Source organism: Mesoplodon densirostris, chromosome 1 (genome assembly GCF_025265405.1).
Source record: "Mesoplodon densirostris isolate mMesDen1 chromosome 1, mMesDen1 primary haplotype, whole genome shotgun sequence".
NCBI classification, from domain to species: domain Eukaryota; kingdom Metazoa; phylum Chordata; class Mammalia; order Artiodactyla; family Ziphiidae; genus Mesoplodon; species Mesoplodon densirostris.
This window is the reverse complement of record NC_082661.1, coordinates 15,830,161-15,849,489: the sequence shown is the minus strand read 5'-3', so window position 1 is coordinate 15,849,489 and position 19,329 is coordinate 15,830,161. Positions and strand designations below refer to the sequence as shown.

The 19,329-nt window shown below is 31.9% G+C and overlaps 1 protein-coding gene across 1 annotated transcript in view; it reads left to right on the top strand.

Annotated features, from left to right (window-relative positions):
• ATRNL1 (attractin like 1) overlaps window positions 1–19,329 on the top strand; it is a 730,282-nt gene that overhangs the window by 264,358 nt on the left and 446,595 nt on the right. The window contains exon 21 of the mRNA XM_060100355.1: window positions 4,130–4,182. Coding sequence (XP_059956338.1) covers window positions 4,130–4,182 — 53 coding nt within the window. The remainder of the gene's footprint in view (window positions 1–4,129; window positions 4,183–19,329) is intronic.

The window sequence follows — 19,329 nt, the reverse complement described above, 5'->3', positions numbered from 1 at the left end:
TGTGAAATGCTGTTCCTATTCATAATTGGTGAAAAAGGGATCCGCAAAATGATTCTACGTCCTGGGAGTCCATTCTTCTCTGCATCCTGGCCTGGTAATTTTTCACTCTTTTGCTCTCCAATACTTTTAAACATTAAAAAAATAAAACCTACTGTTTTTAGTAGTCTTCAACTACCTAGTTACTTCTGTTTATTATTATTGGACTTTGAAATCCATAAACAGCCTTACAATTCTAGAACCTGTATCTCCTCAGGTTCTATTTCAGTATTTACCATACCTTCATGTCTGAATTTTTATTGTTTATTTAGGATACATTGTCTGAGAAGTGTGGTATCAATATTAATACTATTATAGTACTTAATATCATATTTTTGTTTATATTATATGGTATTATTTTTATGGGTTTCTTTAGAGGAAGAACAAAGCAAAAGCAAGGGTGTTTTACCTTATGTATAACTTTCATAAGTTTTCATAAAAACACAAATTTATTTATCAGATTCTCAGCTGTTTTAAATAATCTGTTATGATATTTCAAAATTATAGCAACTAGATGTCCCTCTTTTTAGCTTCTGAGTAGAAAAATTATATCTTATGATAAAATATGTATATATATTTAAATATTTAAATCAATAGGAACAAAATGAAATGCTACATTTTAACACTTAGAAATGTGGAATTATTTTATATTCTGTTTTTTAGAAAGTGATACTTATCATGTAATGTGATCATTCAGATAAATGGTAACCATTATTTAGGTGACATATAATGATAATATTTACCCTTTCCAAGTCCCTAATGAATATTTCAGCCTAAATCTGTTTTATAAAAAGGTCTGGCTGTTTGCTTAGTGGGAATAGAGGATGATTATCTCTTTGCTTAGACACAGAAATACTTTGAAGTTATGTTTTTAATTAAGCCATGCAGAAGACTTCTGAGGCTTTTAATGTTTGTATCTAATATTTATACAGAGAGATGCTGAATTTTAAAATCATTACTTAGCTTACATATCAGAATTATTTTTTAATGTAATTTATATAGTACAATATTAATTTGTTTAAAGAATTATTATTTGTATCTATACTTTTCCCTTCATATTCTCTTTACCTCTTATAATCTAAGTTTGAATTTGATCAAATACTTTAACTTCTCAAATTATGTATGATATGAATTAGATTAGTACATATTCATATCTCAAATAATTGTATTGAAATATAATAAAAAATTTATGTATAACAAAAATATTATTGTGGACAGATTCTAAGGTGACTACTATGATCTCTGCCTTCTGGTATTCACACATTATTGTATAATCCCCTTTCATCGAGTCTGGGCAGGACATGTGACTTGCTTCTAAACTAGAAAATTTAGCAAAGGTGATGGGATATCACTTCTGTGGTTATGTTTAGTGTTTTGTGTGTGTGTACGGTGTGAGGATTGGGTCTAATCTTACATTATTCCAAATGGCCATCCAGTTGTCTCAATATCATTTAAGATGATGAATGTCTTTACTCCAGTCATTCAGAACACTATGCTTATCTTATACTAGATTTCAAGACTTTTCTGGAATTTCTGAAATTTTGTTTCTGGAATTTCTCATCTGTACCATTTATCTTTCTATTTATGTACTGATGCCATACTGTTTTAATTTTATAGATGTTGAGTATATTTTAATGTCTTTTCAGTCTAGCTCCCCTCAAAGCTCTTCCTTTTCATTGCTGTTTCTAGCTATTCTTGTATGTTTATTTCTGTATGTGAACATTAAGATCAACTTTTCTAGCTCCTTTAAAGCTCATTAGAATTTTTATTAGATCAAATTAACCATTATCTTTGAAATTAACTAACAACGTGATGATGTTGAGATAGCCTAATGAAAAATGAGGAATATCTTTCAGTTTATTTATATCTACTTTTGTGTTTTTCAGGCTGAATTTTATGCCTAAAACTTTCATTATGTTTCCTTTGCAACTATTTATTTCCTCAGTTGTTTGTAAGCACTGGTGATTCTTTAAATAATACCTGAAATTAAAACACCAAAAATTGGTGTTTAAACTCAACTCATCATTATATATTTTGAAAATACTTTTGATACATTCAAAATTCTTCCAATAATTATTAATATAAAACCTTTTAGACAGTGTATGTTTCTAATTTGCTTTCTTGAGTTTGAAAATATAAAAGAGAATGTCATTTTTATATTGGACACCTTCAAGAACTCTATAAAGCCTCTGAGTTTAATTCTTAACAAGGTGGTGTTAATTCCTTATTTGTGTCAAAATTCTGAGCTTGAGTTATGAAAGCCAGCAGAAGTTACTTCCTAAACAAGAGCATATAATTTCATCCTTCTGAGAAAATTTGTGTTTTGGAGAAAATAAAATTTTAAGTATTCCTTTTAAAAACTATATTATGTTGAAGGTAAACATGTTACAATAATTTCCAGTCCAATATATTATTATATAATTTGAATAAACTAATTATTAATAACAAAAATAAAAGCTTCATATCTTCTGTATTGGAAAATAGGTTCGTATTGGAGCTCTTAAAGTCAACTCATAGATAAATTAAAAAGTACTTGAAATCCCTTGTCATTTGTCAGAGTTATTCATCTTAGATTGCTATGTGAACTTGAAAGCCACCTATTTAGGCAGTAAGATATACAGGGAATACCATGCATAACACTGCAGGGAATATTATGTTGAATATTTTCCTATTCTAAAAATAGTATTGTGATACCCATTTACAACAAGTCAAGTTTACTTTCTGTGAGAGAAAAAGGAATTGTAACGGTATTGTAAATCAGTCCTTTATGTATATACTTGGTACAGAGTGATAGGATTTAATTAGGTGTCTAAAGGAAGGGACAAATAGTATAGGAATAGTATAGATTCTGAAGTGCTTAACCTAGCAGTAATGAGTATGATCATTTTCAAAAGCTAGAAAACTACTATATAACACACATTTAAAGAGTAACTTTTGGAGAAGTCACAGAAAACCTAATACCCCTAAGTTCCTTTTTTCCAGAGAATAAAGTTAGTAGTATAAAGGGCTATATATTTCTACTTTAATTTTGTAGTTACTGTAGAAAAGTATTTACTCTTCAACTCATTTTTTTTTCATGGATGCAAAAAATTATCAAGCACATGACTGAAAATTGCATTCAGAATGTAACTGATTATTTACTTTATTATTCTCAACTGTTTGACCCTTCATTAATTAAAATATGTATGTATTAAAATTATTCCTCAGTTCTATGTAACTCTACTAAAACTAAAGACATTTTTGGAAGAAATTTCTCACCTTTTAAAATTCTGCATATAATTTAAATATTGAGTCACTTTGTACAATTACCCTTGTGTACATTTTATAATAATGAAATTTGGATGGCGTTCCAAGAAGTAGCATTATGCAAAGCCAAGCTATATCTCTGTTAGTCACTAATTGTCATTTTAATTGAATTGTAGAAATAGGGATTGAAAGAATATGAGCTTCAGAAATTTTCAAAATACTTATGATTTTCTCCCACTGCTATAGTTAACCGTAGTTTTAAAGAATTTAACTTAGAATTCATGAGTTTGAATGCTCATGTGTTCTTTCATTTTGTTATAATCTGCTTACATGAATTTAGAGTTTGAACTCCTGAATTTAGGGCTGGAAGATTTAGAGAAAACTTTCCTCCATTACACAATTGAGGAGGTCTTTTTAAAATACAGATTCATTGGTTTAGAAACTGGGGGAAAATATATTAATTTCAAAGAATACCAGAAGTATGAAAAAGATGTGATTTATGAATTCCCACAACTTTTTCCCCCTACCTATAAATGTCTTTAAATCTTTATCCAGACTTGAAAATTCTTCCTCATATTGTTAAGGGAGAATACATATCCCCCAAGCTTTTATCCCATCCCCTATATTCCTCTTGTGTATGTTTGTCTTTTCCACTTATCTCTTCTCTCATGCATTCCTGTATATAAGCTTTCTACATTAATTCTTTTGAAGATTTGTTTTTAAAACTTCAATTAATAGTAGTTTTTAAGATGTTTTAATGTAGAGTTTAATTGTTTGCTGGAAGGAAAAACATGAGGCTTTTGAATTTTGTTGCTTAAAAGTAAATGAGATTTTTGTATTTCTACAGATGTGACTCTGAAAATCGCTATGTTGGTAATCCACTTAGAGGAACATGTTATTGTAAGTATTTGTATTTTTTATTTTAAATAGTTGGTTTGTTTTATTAGTTTCAGGTGATTTTGAAGGTAATAAAATTCATATTGAATAACTGATGTTGTCATTAATATGTTACCATTTCTATTTTTAAATCTTTTAACTCCATATATATTGCTAAGAAAGTCAATGTCTTCTTGCTATATTCTCTAATTATTTTTGGTGCATTTTTTTCTACTCTGAAGAGTAAAACAGCAATAGATCTTATTCTGAACATGCAACAAAATATAGAACTTGAGTAAACTCAGCTGGATTTTGATGTAATCTTTTTCATTATGATTAAATTTTGAACAGAAAGAATTTTGTGATAGATTTTTCCGGGAGGCAATTTTGGTTATTACTAAAAAGCTGTGCTGATTTTGTACTGAAAGATCCTTTCATTGGGTAATGATCATATGGCAGATGTATGTTTAACTTTCAAGAAACAAGCAAACTATTTCCAAAATGGTTGTATTATTTTACATTTCGACTAGCAGTGTATGAGATTTTCAGTTCTTCAGAATCTCTCGGTAAAAAAACCTTTTGTAGGTTTCATCATATCTTTTTTTACGTAGACAGTAATGTGTTCTGCAAATAATGGAATTTGATTACTTCATTTTCTTGCTGGATACTTTTTCTTTTTTGTCTTATTGCATTGGTACCTCTGGTATCATGTAAAAAGATATGATAAGCATGCAATTATTTTTGACTTGTTCCTGATCATAGAGGGAAAGCACTCAGTCTTTCACCATTAAGTATGTTGTAAGCTTTTCATATATGCCTTTATTAAGTTGAGGAAATTCCCTTCTATTCCTACTCTGCTGAATATTTTTTATCAAGAATGGATGATTTTTATGTCATATATTTTTTCTACCTCAATTGAGATGACCATAATGTGTTTCTGTTTTACTTTGTTAGTATAGTAATTTTAGTTTCAAAAATTAATGGATGGTATAACATTATATGGCTATATCACTGTTTTTTGGTCCATTTACCAGTTGATGGACACTGGGATTATTTCTAGGCTTTGACTATTAGAAAAATGCTGACATTTAGATAGTCTATATATTTTCATTTTTGGGGGGTAGATTCCTTGGAGTGGAATTGGGAGGTTAGATAATAGGCTTATGGTCAAGAAACTGTCAAATGATTTTATAGCATGAATATACCATTTTACATTCCCACTAGCAATTTATATATGTTTCAGTTTTTCCACATTCTTATCAACACTTTATATTGTCTATCTTTTTGATTATAGCCATTCTAGAGTATTAGTAGTAACTTGTGGTTTAAATTTGCATTTCTATTATGACTAATAACTCTGAGTTCAATTTCATGTGTCTGTGTCTTGAACATGTTTTGTTAGATATGTAAAATACTAATTTCCTAATACTTTTGTTGCTATTTCAAATAGTATCTTTTAAAACTACATTTTCTATTTGTTTGATATGGTAAAATGAACTTCATTTTAATATACTGATCTGACATTCATAAAGCTCAGTGAACTCTGTTATTAATTCTAATGGTTTATAAATGTTTGATTTTTAAATGCAGTTAGTTATATTACATGCAAATAACTTTTATTCCTCACTTTTCCAAATTTTTATCCCATTATTGGGATGGTTGGGATCTCTGTTTCAGTGCTGAGTCAAAGTGATGGTAGTAGGCATTACCGTCAAGTCGAGGGTTTGCTATAATTTATAGAATATTCCCTGTATCAAGTTAAGAAAATTCCTGTCTATATTAGTGTGCTGCAAGATTTCATCATGAGTGACTTTTTCCTTTACCTTGTTATATATGAAGCTGAATTAATAGATTTTCATTAATTAGACATCTTTTCATTCTGGGGTAAACTGAACATAGTTATGATATATTATTATTGGGGATACTGCTAAATATTATTTGTTTATATTTTATTTAGGATTATTTTCAGTATAAATGAATTCAGACTATATTTTTACATTATTTTTTCTGATGAATTGACCTTTGAGTTGTTTTTCTTTTCTAACTTCATATTGTGTAACTATGGTAATAACTTATAAAGTTGAATTTGACAAGATTGCTGTTTAATTTTTTATTTTTTTAACATCTTTATTGGAGTATAATTGCTTTACAATGGTTTGTTAGTTTCTGCTTTATAATAAAGTGAATCAACTATACATATACATATATCCCCATATCTCCTCCCTCTTGCGTCTCCCTCCCACCCTCCCTATCCCACCCCTCTAGGTGGTCACAAAGCACCGAGCTGATCTCCTTATGCTATGTGGCTGCTTCCCACTAGCTATCTATTTTACATTTGGTAGTGTATATATTTTAAAACAAGAATAGTTAAAAATACCAAGTGAACTTCAAAGGTTAGCTAAATTCAACTGAGATCTCTGGGTGTCGTGCTTCTTTGTTGGTAGTTTTTTATTGTTGTTGTTCATCTTTTTTCCCCCCATATTATAGCATTAGCTTTGGGTTTATTCATCCATTCCACTGATTTTGTTTTCTAGTTCATCAATTTTAGGTTTTGTCTTTAGTTATGTCCTTCTCTTTTATAGTTTATAATTGTTGTTTTGCCTATATTTGATGTTTTCTTATTAATATTATTTTCTACATAGTTTATGGTTCAATTTTTATCTTCTTTTTGTATTTTATGTAAGAATTTTCTTAATTTCAATTAAGTAAATCTTATTAAAACCATCTTTTAATTATGTTTTCTAATTTTCTTGAGAATGTGGCATAAAAAGATCCCAAAACTTACTGAGGTATTTTTGTAGCCTATGGGACATTTGACAGTGTTTGGAGGCATTTTTATGTATCACAAGTAGGTGTGGTGTGTGGGTCCTATGGACTTCCAGTGGGTAGAGGGTGTTACATATTCTACAATGCACATGAGACCTCCTTAGAACAAAGAATTATTGGACCCAAAATTTCAACATTGTGGGGGCTGAGAAATCCTGATTCAGAGGTTTAATCAGATCCAGATATGATTTTGGAGGAAACACTATTTCACAGGTGGGTTTGTGTTCTTCATGTAGCAGAAGTAAATAATGCCTGCAAGTCTCTCTTTTTATGTTCTTAGCAGACACTGATGCTCGATGTTAGATTGTAGCTGATTAAGGGGTGTAAGCTGGTATTCTAACTCCTTTATTTCTTGATTGAAAAACTTCTGTAAAAACAAATTTCCCCATGTGAGGTATTTGCTTTCTCATTGGTACAGTCATATAGGAAAGGCATGATAAATGCTTTAATTTTTTTTTAATTACTGGTTTTCAAAATAAAGAACTGTTTGCTTAATATATTTTCAAGGTGACAACTAGGTTTGTTGTTTTTGTGTTGTAAATTTATGGACACAAACATATTTAATATGTTTCAATCCACTTGCAGTTATTTTCCTTACTGATGTTTATATTATCTATTTTCTGTGTCTTTTAATTGATCCTTGTTGTCTATATTTTTCACATTTCATTTTGTTTTACTTCTCTCAAACATCCTAGATTCTATGGAGACATATTTTTGTCTGATTTCTTAACATTAGATATTCTTAATTGATTCTTCTTGAATCTTTAGTGTTTCTTGTGTCCCAAAGGAGTAACTAGTTACAATTACAGACACAAGTAAATTACATTCCATTTTTTTAGGAATAATAAGTATGCTAATATTTAAGCCTTTTATATTTGAGACTAAGCTGACTTTTCTTTAGATCAGTGCTATCCAAAATAAATATAATGTAAGCCACATGTGGAATTAAAATTTTTCTACTAGCTACATCACAAAAGTTAAACAGGTGAAATCATTTTTAATAATATATTCTATTTAATTCAGCATACCTAAAATGTCATTTTAATATGTCACAGTATAAAAAATCATCAATGACCTATCTTTTTTTTTTTTAGTTTTTCTTCTAGGTGTTTGAAATATAGTTTGTATGCTATACTAATGGCAGTCCCAATTCAAAGCAGTCACATTTAAGTTACTCAGTAGGCACATGTGAATAGTGGCTACCATATTGGACAGCTCATCTATTATATAGGACTCTCACCCTCTTTTAAAAATGTTAAAAGGATAGTCATGAAGCACTAGATGGCAGTCTTGTCATTTGTTATGAGACCTTTAAAGTTTAATAACATTTAAAAGAAATGGTGTTTAAAAAAAAAAGAAAAGGTCAGTAGTTCTTGTAATAGTGTTAATGGAAACTGTTCTGATTTTAAAGATTGGAGTGAAATTTAAAATGCAGGTCCACACTGTAACTTGAAGCAATTGAGTGCAATGTGGTGTTAATTTAATTGAAAGTAATACTTCAGCAGTTATATCCTATAGACAGTCTTAGTAGTTTTTTAAACTTCAATTTAAAACCCCAAACCAAATGTATTAGATAGTTATCATGCATCACATGGAATAAAAAGAGTTTCTAGCAATGATACCGAATTTGATTGACCCTTGTAAACATTGAAGTACTCAATTTATCTTGGCAAATATGAAAAGTAGTAGCCACAAAGTAGTATAGTTTCTTTTTTTCTTAAATGCTTTTTAAAAAATTATAACAACAATTATAATGAAAGAAAACCTTAAACACTAGATGAAAGACTCGACTATGAAAATGTTATATAGAGGGTATATTTCAATGGGTAGAATCAGAGTATGGAAAGTCACTTACTGAAATCATCTACTTTTTGCTCCTACTATGTGTAATGTCCACACTGTCAATTGTATTTCAGTATATTTCCAAGTAATCTAACATATTTGGGATTTTTTCTCCTTTTACTCTGAAAAATTACTATTTTACTTGATTTTCTCCTATTGCTGTGTAGAGTTCAGTGTGCAATTTTGTGATGAAAATAATACACTGCCTCTTTTAAGAGTAAGAAATTTAATTACTACTTTTATATTCAGTGTTCACCACTACCACTCATCACATCTTACCTTAGATTATATTACTAAAAATCAAAATACTTATCTATTCATCTCACTGTAAACCCTTTAATTATTATTGATTTATTTAATTGATGTTTGTCTTGGACTGAAAGATATTATAAGCATATTATTTATTGAATTTGATTTTTTTCTTTTGTTTGATAAAAGAGATAATATTTCTAGTAAGTGTTATTATAGCTGTAAATTAAAATAACAAATATCAGTCTCAATTTTATTACTTAAAATGCTGTGTCATACAGAACAGTGAAAGCAATTAAAACTTGAATTAACCTTATATTTAGTTTAACTATTCTAAAAGGTTCTCCCCTTTTAAATGAAATATACTGTACTTTAATGGTTTATGTGACTTTTTAACTAATAAATATAAATAACAATTTAAATAGGGTCTGGCTGGTCCATCTGCAAATAGAGCAGAAGTGACCTTGATTAACACAGAAAATCTAAATTCTTATATTTCACAAATTGAAGACGTGATGGATTGAAGATTATTTGACAAAACATAAATGAATCACATGGTTGATATTTTAATCTTATTCTTTGATTTATGTGTTCTTATTAAATTTTATGAAGGTTATATGCTAGTGTTTTAAAATGTTTATTTCAGAATTATTTAATATTTTAGCATATTACAAAATGAAGGACAATACAGCACAGTTATGAAAAAGTTAAAAATAACTGAGAGAGGGACTTCCCTGGTGGTCCATGGTTAAGACTCTGCACTTCCACTTCAGGGGGCACAGGTTCAATCCCTGGTCTGGGAACAAAGCCAAAAAAAAAAAAAAAACTAAGAGAAAAAATTGCTACTGAATTAACTTAGAAGAGAGATGAAAATTTATTTGACTGTATACTTATAATAAAAATGTTATATTATTCTGGTTATGTAAATAACATAAACACACTGTAAAAATAATTAAATAAAACAAAAAAAAGTTTAATGAGGAAAACAAAAATGTCTGAAAACCTCCCACCAGGCTCCCAAGTGGAGCTGTGCTGTCTGTGCCCTCTGCAAAGGTGCCCAGCTGCGAGGCAGAGTGGCAGCTCATCTCCTGAACTTATTTTTCTCACTTTATCTGTTTTGAGCAAGGGTTGATAGCTCCTTATTTGTATGAAGATGTTGAATGTGCTTTTCTTTTCTTTTTTTTTTTTTTTTGACTTGTGAATTTGTTTTTATTTTTATTGGGCTATAGGGGATGGGTTGGGAAATATTTTTGCAAGTTATGCCCTACTAGGGAAATGTCCATTCTAATTTCCCTGGGGTAGCTTTTGGAGCTTTTTCTTTTTCTTGGAGCTGCTGCTCTTGCTGGCAGCAGCCTCTTCAGGTCCACTGCTGAGTGGCTCCTCCTTGGAAGAGAATTTCCTCTTTTTCTTGGGAAATGCTGAATGCATGTCTTTCTAAATAAATTATGTCCTGAGAACGATTTTACATAAAAGAGGTAATAGCATATATAATATTCTTATTGTGAACAACTTTTTTCCACAGATATATAGCTCATTATTTAGGATCATTTATTAAATAAAACTGGAAAACTACCTGATTTTAAAATAGTGATAATACTAGTTAAACTTTATTGAGCATTTACTGTGCCAGGCTATTGTAAGCTTTTTACATTTATTAGTTTGTTTAATCCTCAAATGAGAAGGGTATGGTTATTTTTTTTCATCTTTATTGGAGTATAATTGCTTTACAATGTTGTGTTAGTTTCTGCTGTTCAACAAAGTGAATCGGCTATATGTATATGTATATCCCCATATCCCCTCCCTCTTGCGTCTCCCTCCCACTCTCCCTCCCACCCCTCTAGGTGGTCACAAATCACCGAGCTGATCATCCTCTGCTATGCAGCAGCTTCCCACTAGCCATCCATTTTACATTTGGTAGCGTATATATGTCAATGCTACTCTCTCACTTCGTCCCAGCTTCCCTTCCCCCAGCTCTGCATCCTCAAGTCCGTTCTCTATGTCTGCGTCTTTATTCCTACCCTGCCACTAGGTTCATCAGTACCGTTTTTTAGATTCCATATATATGCGTTAGCATATGGTATTTGTTTTTCTCTTTCTGACTTACTTCACTCTCTATGACAGACTCCAGGTCCATCCACCTCATTTCAGATAACTCAATTTCATTTCTTTTTATGGCTGAGTAATATTCCATTGTATATATGTGCCACATCTTCTTTATCCATTCATCTGTCAAAGGACACTTAGGTTGCTTCCATGTCCTGGCTATTGTAAATAGAGCTGCAATGAACATTTTGGTACATGACTCTTTTTGAATTATGGTTTTCTCAGGGTACTTGCCCAGTAGTGGGATTGCTGGGTCATATGGTAGTTCTATTTTTAGTTTTTTAAGGTATGCTTATTATTGCCATTTTTTAATTTGAGGGAAAAGAGGCAGAGAACGTTTAATTCATCTGTATAAGATCACACGGCTAGGAAATGTCAAAGCCAGTTTCAATCCAGGCAGCCTGGGTCTATACCCACCTCTGGATCTATACCACTCACTCTCAACCACAGGTAATAAAACTAGAGCAACAAAAATTCGCAGTATATTTAACCTAAGAGTTGTTTTTATATGAATAAAGTAAAAACATCATGTTAAAGGAAATGAAAACAGGGCCTAAATAATTAAAAATTTAAACTATTTTCTCAAATGAAGTCTTCATATGAAAATATGCTTACCAAAATTGATACATAAATTTTATGCAGTTCTAATTAGAATTCATTCAGTTCAATATTTTGAAGGGTATGCATAGAATAAATTATCTTAAAGTTTATTTTATATGCTGCTCTTTTAGAATATTCAGTAAAATTGTGAAAAGGAAGATTAGTGAGAAACTCCCACCTGATAGATATTCAGACATAGGGTAACTCTAACTGTACTGGTTCCTATTCTGGTATAGGAATCAATTAACAAAATGGAGTTCAGGATTAGATTCCTGAACATTTGGGAATTTATATGGCAGTCATTTTATCTTTATAAAAGTTCTTAATGACTTAGTCTGCTTGCTCTAAAATATCCCAGACTTTAGATTGTGGCTTTTGTATTTACTATTTTTCTGCCTCAAATACTCCATCTCTAACTAATAGTCAACTCTTACCTAAAATAGAGTCCCTTATGTATTACAATAACTTTTTTTTCTATCCTAATACACTGAAATGAAATTATCTCACTTGTTTATTTGTTAACTTGAATGTGGGTTTTCTTTACTCATTAGAAAGAAAATCTGTGAACCCAAGACCTCCTGTTGTTGGAACCTATACTTAGAAAAGCCTGTGGCTCCTAGGAAGGCTTTCAGTAAATATATACTGGAGTACACATGTAAATTATTAACAAATGAATGAATGCACATGTATTGTGGCTGTATGGGCAAGTATTTTTATTGATAGGGTATTTGACCAAAAATGTTTGGAGATCATGTTATAGGTTATCAAGTAAAAGTTGCTTTACATTATTTTTTAATTTATTTACATAAAGTAGTACAGCTTTAAGCAGTAGCCATTGATTTAAATACAAATGAGTTTCAATCTTTGTTTTTCTACTTAGCCTGTGGAACAATTGCTACAAATAAAATTTAAGCAGTTTTCCATATGTCATTGCAGAATAATGGAAAGTTTAGCTACTTGGAGATACTATGAAGCAAAGGAAGGTGGCTTCTGAAGAGATCATGGTATATTATATGAAAACCCGTAAATTAGAATCATTGACATAGAGTCATTGGTGATCATGGTCCATCCTCTTTTATTCATTGATGAAAAAAGTAAGACTCCATGGGTTGAAGTGTATATTCTAGGCCACACAATGAGTCATTCAGAGTGTGATTAATCACAAAGGTTCTGTGCTTTTTCTGTGATATTATATCTAGCAAGTGTTCCACTTGCAAAATTCCTGCAACAGATTTTGCCTTTGCAGTTATTCTAAATGTTTCAAGTTCAATAGAAATTCTTAATTAATAATTGTAAGCGTGGATAGTACTGTTCAGCAAGCAAGGAGGTATTGTATTTATTGAATATTTATTATGTGCAAAACAATTTAATATTATTTCATTTAATATGCACAGGATGACATATTTTTTCTCCTTAATTTTTACTTACTTAAGAATTATACTGTTAGTGCTTGGAGAGACTGTCAGTTATTGGAATTGACTCACTTTTGTTTATTCATTCAACATATGTTTATTGACTAACTACTTTGTTGGACTCTGGGGATATTACAGAGAACAAAACGTGTTCTGCTCCATTGAAGCTTATAAAGTTGTAGGGAAGATAGATATTAAACTCGTTATATAGTTACCTAGATATGATTGTCATAAGAACTCTGAATGAGAATTATAGATGCTTTGGGACTATATTACAAGAGATTACAAGAGAGCTTGACCTAATTTGTGGACCCGGGAGTAGAAGTGGGTGAAGCAAGAGAATAATGCAGCTTTGATGTGAAAGATGACCTGGTAGCGGAGTGGTGATGGTGTGGGTATGGGAAGGAGTAGAATCAGTGGGTGCAGCTTGCACAAAGGTCAGTGGCTGGAAAGAACATGGCATATGATATACTAATACTTTAACACACACAACTAGGTGAAGGGGGCTAGGGGATGAGGTGTGTGAGATATGCAGGATCACATCATGTAGCACTTTATAGGACATGTAAGGATTTAAGAAAAATCTTAAGAAAAATGAGAAGCCATTGAAGGATGTTAAGAGGAGAGTAAAATGTTAAATTTTAATTTTAAAATAATCAGGCTGCTTGCAGTATGTCAGATAGCTCGGTGAGGGCAATAGAGCATGAAAGGATCATTTTAGTTCATTTTCTGAGGCATTGTTCCTGCAGCTACATTTTAAATATGACTGTGATATATTTACACTGTGAGTATACTTGAACTTATATTAGCATAAGTCTTATCATTTAATAAACAGTTGTCTAAGTTGGCAAATGCGTGTACTTATACATATGCCATTGTTTAAAACATATTTGAATTCTTGATGTTGTTGTCAAACTCTATATGCATCCTTTTCACACCCCTCAGGGTGGCTGAATACATGATCATGAACTCATATATTTATGAACAAATATAAAACTCTCTATAAATACACATATGAGAATCTGTTTGACTTTTGAAATCTTTTAGAATTAATTCAGAGCCAATATAGTGAATAATGAAAGTGAAATAATATTTATTGAATGCCTTTATTTTGTGAGACAGTCAAGCCAAATACATACTAACACAATTATGTTTAACCCACAGAGCGATCCTATGAGGTAGGCAGTTTTATCCTCATTGTACCATTGAATCTCACTGATGTTAATTAACCTGCATACGATAACCCAGTTGGTAAATGGGAGATTACAGTTGAGTTCTCCTTAAATACTGTGCATAATGCTAAATTAAAAGTAAGATACAATATTCACTGGTAAAAAAGCAAATCATTAGGCCTTAGTTCCTTTCTCAAAATATTCAAATTAAGAATTTCTGAAATTTGTATGAACAGTGCCTTGATACAGCATACACAAGTCAAGGTTGATTTCACTCACTTGTGATCCTGGCGTGTTTGCCTTCTTAGACCTCAGATATATCGATAGTTCCAATATGTTGGATGGTTTTTATCACTGGTTACTGTTTTCTTAAAAATACATTATTTTATATAGCTTTCGTTAAAAGAGTAAAACAAATATTCACCATTTGCTCTTCATCACCCCCATATGTAATGTACTCAGAAACTTTCTTCATAGTTCAAGTCCTCTTTCAAAATGTCTTTTTCTATGTATAAATTTTTAGTCATCACTTTGCAATTAATCATTAGTTTGCTGGAATAATATCTGACCTTTTAAAACATTTTGTGCATGTTAAAATCTTTTCTCTTGATGTTTTATTTGCTTAAACTCCTTTTTTTTTTTTTTTGCGGTACGCGCGCCTCTCACTGTTGTGGCCTCTCCCGTTGCGGAGCACAGGCTCCGGACGCGGAGGCTCAGCGGCCATGGCTCACGGGCCCAGCCGCTCCGCGACATGTGGGCTCTTCCCGGACTGGGGCACGAAGCCATGTCTCCTGCATCGGCAGGCAGACTCTCAACCACTGCGCCACCAGGGAAGTCCTAAACTCCTTTTAACATGCTGTCTGTGTCTTACTCATGAGCTTGATTTTGTATATAATTTGTTATTAATTATTTGTGGTAAATAGCAGCCACTTTTTTTTTTTTTGCGCTCCAGGACTGCTAGTCCAGTATTGACTGAACTACCTAAAAAAGTCTGCTGTTGTATATTGGAACTTCACCCTTGGTTTGCTCTAGCCAGAGAAGGCTAGGCAGAGAGACTAATTATTTTACATGTTTTTATTTGTCCATACCTAAGAAATAAGTGAATTAGGAATTAGATATGCCATTTCTGGAAAGATATACAACCATATAAATCTAATTTCTTAACATGTAAGTGTAAGTCATGTGAAAAACAAATTAAAGGTCAAGGATTAAAAGAAAAAAGTTCTCTGAACACTTCTTTTAACAAATTTCCCCCTTTTGGCCCCAGTTATGGAAGTAATGTGTGTTTCATTCTAGAAAAGAAATAGACAAAAAAAACCAAATTAAAAATCACTGAAATTCTTCTATCCAGAGAAAATTATTGGTAACATTGTATCCGATACTTTCCCAGTCTTTTATCTATGTAATGACACTGTGGTAGGCTGAATAATGGCCTCCCCCTCCAAAGAAGTCCACATCCTAATTCCTGAAATTTGTGAATATATTACCATAAATGGTAAAAGGGGATTTGCAGATATGATTCAATTAAAGATTTTGAGATGAGATTTTCCTGGATTATTCTGGTGGACCCAGTGTAATTACATGCTTGCTTCTGAAAGGGTACAGAGGGAGATTTAACTACAGTAGTGGGAACTGTAATGATGGAAGGAGGAGGTTGGAAAGAGAGGAGAGAAGGGGTCATGAGCTAAAGAATGAGAGGTCTTCAGAAGCTGGAAGAGGCAGGAAGTGGATTCTTTTTGAATATCCTCCAGAAGGAACCACCCCTAACACTCTGGTTTTACCCTTTAAGACTCATTTGGACTTCAGACTTACAGAACTATAAGATAATAAATTCATGTTGCTTTAAGCCACTAAGTTTCTGGTAATTTGTAACAGCAGCAATAAGAAGCTAATATACACTTTTAGTGTATTTATTTCTTTTCCAAACATGGCATGACAAAGGAAATATTTCTCAGAATTATTTTTCTTTAATTTGTCCTTAATATCTTTAGGTATGTCATCTGTTCTCTTGTAACTACCAGCATATCATACCTTTAAATTAATTTTATTCATTGTTTTTTCCATATTGGCAGTTTTAAAATCAAATAAAAATTCTTATTTTTGACATGAAATCTATCCTCAACAAATTTTTATTCACCTTGCATAATTGAGACCTTATGTCTGTTGATTATCAACTCCTATTTTTCCCCTCCTCTCAGCCCATGGCAACCATCTTGCTACTCTCTAATTTTATGGGCTTGACTATTTTAGATACCTCATATAAGTAGAATTATGCAGTATTTGTCCTTCTGTGACTGTTTTATTTCACTTAGCTTCAGCAATATCATTCTGGATGTTTATCCAAAAGAGTTGAAATCAGGATCTCAGAGATGATAATAATAAGAGATAAGAGATAATAAGATATAATAAGATATAAGATAATAAGAGATAAGAGATAATGAGATAATAGCATTACAGTGTTCATTGCCACACTGTTTAATAGAGTCAAGATGTAGAAATAGCTTAAATGTTCATTGACGGTTGAATGGAAATCCTGTAATATATGACATGAATGAAACTTGAGGACATATAGGCAGCTTTTTTAAAGGCTCTTTAAAAATTTTCCATGTGAAATAATTTCAGATTTACAAAAAATGTGCACTTTTTTTATGACTTTGACCCTTGGAAAGTATTGGACAGTTATTTTATAGAATATCCCTCAATTTGGTTTTGTCTGATGTTTTTTCATGATGAAATTCAGGGTATGCATTTTTAGTAAGGATAGCACAGAAGTGATGTGTGTTTTTCTCAGTGCATCCTGTCCGGAAGCATATGATATCAATTTGTTCCATTATTGGTGGTGTTGTCTTTGGTCACTTGTTAATGCACAATGTCTACCAGTTTTTCCACCCTAAAGGTACTGTTTTTATTGTATTTAGTGAGTGTATTATGGGGAAATTCTTTGAAATTATGTAAATGTCCTATTTCTCACCATACAATCACCCACTATTTTTACCATACATTGATGTTCTTGCCAAATGGTGATTTTCTATTCTGTTATTTCTTCTGTTTCCTTTACATTTATTAACTATAAGGAAGAGCTGTCTCTTCTCCTTCATTTATTTATTTATTCACTTATTTGTATTTATCAATATGGACCCATGGAGATACACACACACACACACATTGTGGCTTATGATAAATTACTCTTGTTATTTATTTTACAGCTGAAATTGCTCTAGTTTGGCCATTGGGAGCTCCCTCAAATTCTCTCCTCTGTTGTTTTGGCAAGACTCTATCATTCTCTGAGTACTTCCTTATTTTCTGACACTATAAGAAATTTCAGACTCATGGTGTACTTTCCAGCCCTATCCCTGTAATCAACCATTTTTCCAAGAAGCCATGGTTCCTTATATTGGAGAATGGTGTTTAGAGAGAAGAACCTGGGAGCTAAGTATGCTCATTGGTTCTGGGGCATTAATCTTTCTTTCCTTTAAAAAATGTTATTATTTTTTAAATTAAACCACCAAGTATATTCTTACTCTCTTTTTGAAACTTGCTTTAACAGAAACTTGTTGTATCCTGAAACGTGACTCTTCTCTAAGGGAAATGTTGACTGTTTTTTCTTTCCCAGTGTCGACCCCTTAGAATCTAGACGTAGAGATAGTATCAACCTTTCTTCCTTTGAGTTTGACAAATAACCACTTTTCTTTACTCACTGAAAAATTTCATCTCCTTTGAAGCAATGTTTACCTCTCCTTGTTGCTGCCTTGCACTGAAATCCTGTGCACCCCATTTAATCTTCTATCCGTTTAATACTTTTTCACCTGCCTATTATCTCTCTTGACATCATTCTTGATTGCAATTTCTGCATGTACTTTAATTATGCATTAATTACATTGTGTTCAATTTCCAAGAAGGCTTATAGGACTCAAATACTCTGTACTCTCAGGATAGCTTTATTATAAGCAGAGGATATACATTGAAAGTGGTCTGGAGATCTTAGATGTTAGGGCTGACTATATAGTTATAGCAGTTAAGGTGGTGTGGAGTTTTTTTTTGTGTTAAAATAGCCCCCAAGGGCCTCCCTTGTGGCGCAGTGGTTGAGAGTCTGCCTGCCGATGCAGGGGACACGGGTTCGTGCCCCGGTCCGGGAAGATCCCACATGACGCAGAGCGGCTGCGTCTGTGAGCCATGGCTGATGAGCCTGCGCGTCCGGAGCCTGTGCTCCGCAAAGGGAGAGGCCACAACAGTGAGAGGCCCGCGTACCACAAAAAGAAAAAAAAAAGCCCCCAAATAAGAACTGTAGGTATTTATATTTTTATATTATATCTGGCCACATACTGAAATTTTTTATTATTTTAGTAGCCTTTTAGTTGTGTTATATTTCTTTGTAAACAATCTGATTTTAGACATAAGAAGATTAACTTTGTTTTCTTCTTTTATTCTAACTTGAAAGCTGTCATCTGTTCACTGACAGACCTTTTTGCTATGCTATTTCCATATCTGTATTTGTCTGTTAGTTGTAGTATTTGTATAAATAATTTTTTTTCAGGATGGGTATGTAGATCTTATATTTTAGGGCATTTGCTTATGTGGAATTATCATTATGTTGTTTTTCTATGTAGACAGGATGGTTGAGTATATATATTTCATAAAATATTGCTTCAGTTTCTTGTCTTTTGACGTGTTGTTACTCAAGATCACCTATCATCTTGCCTAATCTTGCTTTCTAAGTAACTAATTTGTTTGTATGAATATGTGTGTGTGTGTGTGCATGCGTGCATGTGTGCACATGCCCATATGGATATGCCTGGATGTCTATTTTTTAATAACAACTTTATTGAGATATAATTCATATACCTATAGTCTCACCCTTTTAAACTGTACATTCAGTAATTTTTTTAGTATATTCACAAGGTTGTGCAGACATCACCACTATCTAATTTATAACATTTTCCTCACTCCTAAGAGAAACCCAGTACACA